General features: G+C 39.1%; 1 protein-coding gene across 1 annotated transcript; it reads left to right on the forward strand.

The window, feature by feature from the left end:
* Positions 1-1,012: 1,012 nt before the first annotated feature.
* Positions 1,013-3,100, forward strand: LOC131059021 (probable disease resistance protein At5g63020). The gene has a single exon (XM_057992491.2). The coding sequence runs from the start codon at positions 1,676-1,678 to the stop codon at positions 2,810-2,812; it is 1,137 nt and encodes a 378-aa protein (XP_057848474.2). The 5' UTR covers positions 1,013-1,675; the 3' UTR covers positions 2,813-3,100.
* The last annotated feature ends 1,295 nt before the right edge of the window (positions 3,101-4,395 follow it).

Consider the following 4,395-nt stretch of genomic DNA (forward strand, 5'->3'; position numbering starts at 1 on the left):
GAAATCAGGGACCTTGTGCAGAAAACACGAACAAACAAAGGTCGTAGAAGCGGCAAGCATAACCTTGACAAAAAATACAATCGAAGCCACAACCATAGCCCACATGCACTAAAGCCAGGGCCCATATTGACCAACGTGCACCCCATCAATAGCATGAAATAGAACCACCATTCCATGACCCCAACAGGGCATCTTGAACAAGGCCTCCAACACCCCTATCGATTAGATTACTAGGTCTCCCCAAAGAAAGCCTGAAGAAACAACCCACTAGCTAGAAGGAGAAATAACCCCCATCCAACCAAGCATGAATAGTCACTTCTGTGTTGAATGAAAAATCCATGAGAATCTTTTGATAATTGAAGAGTAAAGGGCACTAGAGCACAATCGCAAGACCCCATCTCTAAAAAGAGGCATATTTGAAGGGAAGCTATCTCAGACTTGACCAACCACAAGAGAAAACTGTCACAAACACAAACCCCACAAATAGGGGTACCACCAGAGAGCTTTCCGCTCAGAGAAGACCACAAACACACATGCCTTGCCCAAGGAAACATAGTACAAGGCAGATCCACCCTCATTCGGGTCACCATCGACACTATCTCCTTCTCGATACATTGACTCACTAACACCTCCTCCTTCGCTACTCTATGTCCCCATCTTTAAAACCTTCTAGTTTATAAACAATAAACATTCTCTAAGCTAACAACCTTTTCTAAGTTAAAAAATATGAAAAGTAACTTTATTCTTGATCAAGAACATGCAATTGCAATAATAGAATTGTTGTTTGCCAATACAATATGTGAATAATAACTTACTTTTTATGATCACTTCCAAAACAAGGAAACCCAAATTAAGATCGAAGAAATCTAGTAACATAAAATAACTCACTTCTTGGCTATTCTTCAACCACCCGTCTAGTGAAATTCATCTTTAAAAAAGTGCGATGATGATAATGCAAGACTGAAATTATAAAAATAATATTGCAAATGTGCTTCTATTATCTCTATACGCATTCTATAAAAGAGAGATTATTTAAACCGAAATGTGGGCCGACCATCGAATGTTGCGAGACTGCAAAAGAAAAGAAGGGGAAATCGTCCATAGTAGAGATGGCATAAAGCAAGAAAGTAGGGAATGTCAGGTTCTGTAGAAAATACGTTCAAGGAAGAAAGATCCATGGTTGATCTTCAGACAGGCACAGGAGGACATGCTTGGTTGTAATCTACAGTTATCTACAGTTATATAACAGTGCTTCGATCAGTTCTCTTTATTTCCTTTTGCCTTAAGAGCCTGTTTGTTTTTGGGCAAATGGATTCCATTAGTGGAAGAGTGAAAGAGATTATAAGCAATCGCTTGCAGGAAATTGTGAAAGAGATTAAGCATTTAACTAGTGTGCCGAACGATGCCCAGCACCTCCGCATGGAAATAGATCATGTGAAGGGTATAGTCGATCATATTAACAGTCGGCTAAGTTGGAAAGGTCGACAGCCTTTGGCAGTGGTGAGTCTTTGGGTGAGCACACGAGCAAATCGTCCAATCTGCTGAAGAGGTGTTTCTCCAGTACGTTGAAAACAAGCACCGTCGCTTGTGTTGTTGCTGCCCTCACTGTTTCCTTGTCAAAAGATCCAGTCGAAAGATCCGTAATGCTCTAGCGGAAATAGATGAGCTTCTGAAGATGAAAGATTCAGATTTTCCTAAGAATGGAGACCTGGAAGTGCCTCCGGAGACGCTGATGCCGCCCATGGGGAAGGAGCTGGTTGGCGCGTTTGTTCAGGAGAAGCTGGAGACGTGGGTGCTGGAAGATGACTCTGTTCGTGTTGTTGGCGTCTATGGAATGCCCGGCTTGGGAAAGATGTCCTTGCTCAAACAAATCAACAACAATGTAAAGGTAATCAATTTCTTTAAGCTCGTGATTTGGGTTACTGTGTCTGGAGAATCTGATATCTCCGCGCTCCAGAGGCGTATTTTTGAGACAATTGAGTTGCCTTGGCGATCCAATTTGAGCATTGACGAAGCTGCAGGGGTCTTGCTTTCGGTTTTCAAGGAGAGGCGACTGCTGCTCATTTTGAACGATGTGCGGAGAAGCATAGATGTTTCTAATTTTGGAATTTCTGTTTCTGAGAATACAACAAAAGTCGTACTTACCTCCAGGGATAAAGAGGTGTGCGGTAGCATGAGAGCAGACAAGATGATCGCAATGAAGCATCTGACCGAGGAAGAAGGTTGGGAGCTTTTCTGCAGAGGAGCCTTCGTAGCTGGCGAGGATCAGAATATGGATAGCGAGATAGAACAATTGGCCAGATCCGTTACAAAGGAGTGTAAAGGGCATCCCCTGGCCATTAAAACCCTTGCTCGGACAACGCCGCAGCTTCACAGGACTGCCCCATCGGCATGGGAAAACATTCTTAAGGAGCCAAAGGAGATTGATCCCCAGTTTCATGGCATTCACGAAGAGATTCTGAGCGAATTGTTCAAGCCACTGAAGCACAACTACGATGCTCTGGAAACAGATGAGCTCAGGCTTTGTTTCCTGTACTTGGCAGCTTATAGAGAACACGAAGAAATCGACTTAGGCTCAGGCTTTCTTTCCGGATTAGGGCTGGGCAGATTATCCGATTTGAAGGAAATGGAGATTGAGGAATGCCTTCTACTCACAGAGCTGGGAGAAAAATTGGAGGAAAGACTGCTTTCCAAGGCTGCGCAAGCTCAAACTGTGGATGTTTCCTTCTCTGGAGAGTCTATCTACTTCTGTGGAAGAGGGGGCTTTGCCCATGTTGCAGACTTTGGCTATATTCCATTGCATGAAGTTTAAAGTACTTCCATGCGGACTTGATAATCTCAAGTCTCTCGAACAGATCAGAGGATATAAGGAATGGTGGAATGAAATCAACTGGGAAGATGAAGTGATGAAGAACAATCTTTATGGTAAGTATGCAGAAATAGTGCAAATCCTTGATAATTGTCATGTTTAACCCACGGTTTTCCCTAAGTAAGAAGAATGAAATAATTGCTTGTATGATTCAGACGCTATTTATTTCGCAAAGTATTGCTTCCATGTGTAATTATCAAGTTTAACCTACAGTTTCCCCCTAAGTAAGAAGCAAGGAATAATTGTTTGGACGAATCAGACGCTGTTTGTTTTGCAAAAGTATTAGAGAGTTTCGGCTCGTTACTCTAGATATGCCAACAAAACAGAGTAATATTGCCTTTTAGAAAACCACTTTCATAAGAGCTTTAGATATTTCCTTTTACGAAACACAGGGCTCGCAGTTCAAATGTTTTTTTTAGTTCTTACGCGTAATAAAATTAGCTAAAACTATGAATTCAAAAAGTGTATTTTAATTTTAGGTTACTACTTAGCATTCCAATCAACTTAGGAAATGGATTCAAAAGGTTTGATTGTTTTCATTTGTAGATACAAAGTTAGCATTTCATCTAACTTATAAGTCATATTAATTGAGAAAATTCATAAGTCAATATAAAATTTATTTGATGAAGTTAACACAAATGTTCGCATAAAGGATGGATAATAATGAATGTTTGGAAAAGAATATGAAATGAATTTTTTAGTGATTTTTTCTTTAAAATCACAAGCATGTATTACAAATTACAATCAATATGAAGGAAGAAATCCAAACCCACAATATTTTTTGTAGCAAATTTGAGGCAAGCATCTTTCAATTTACTAACATTGTAACTATCTACCAAAGCAAGACTAGAGGCAACAATATCCACATATATGTCTTTACATAATTTTGATTCACATAGTTGATAGTCACAAAGACGTATTAAGAGTGGGGCCAAATTAGTATATGCAAAATATCAACTTCACTTCCAATTTTCGATTAGGATCATTATTAGATCTTACTTTAACATTAAAGAAACTAAGCAAAGGAAAAACACAATCACACATTAACATATGGGAACACTAGATATACATGTAGACCCAAAAGGGAAAAACTACAATAAGAATAGTTGCTTGGATTTACTACCCAAATCCAACCTACCAAAGATAATAAAGAACTTATAAAATTTTGTGGACACCAACCTATAGGAATTACAATCTCAAATGTAGACACTAATCCCCAATTATATTTGTAGGCACTAACCTTTATGAGACATTGATCCCTAAACTCAAGAAGTGAGTACCAACTTAGATAATGAGGAACCAACCTAAATTACAACCATATTTATGAAAATCATTTCATGTGTATCTTCAAAGCTTAGCCTTCAAGATCACTCTAATTTGATATGCTTCTAAGCACTCTCACAATGTGCATGCGATGTACATTTTAGTTTGCACATATCAACACAAATTGAGTAGACAACTTGCACAACTTATTTCATGGTTATTAGTTTCAACCTCTCATTATCACTTGAAAATACTATACATAA

This window comes from Cryptomeria japonica, chromosome 8, assembly GCF_030272615.1.
Source record: "Cryptomeria japonica chromosome 8, Sugi_1.0, whole genome shotgun sequence".
In the NCBI taxonomy this organism is placed as follows: domain Eukaryota; kingdom Viridiplantae; phylum Streptophyta; class Pinopsida; order Cupressales; family Cupressaceae; genus Cryptomeria; species Cryptomeria japonica.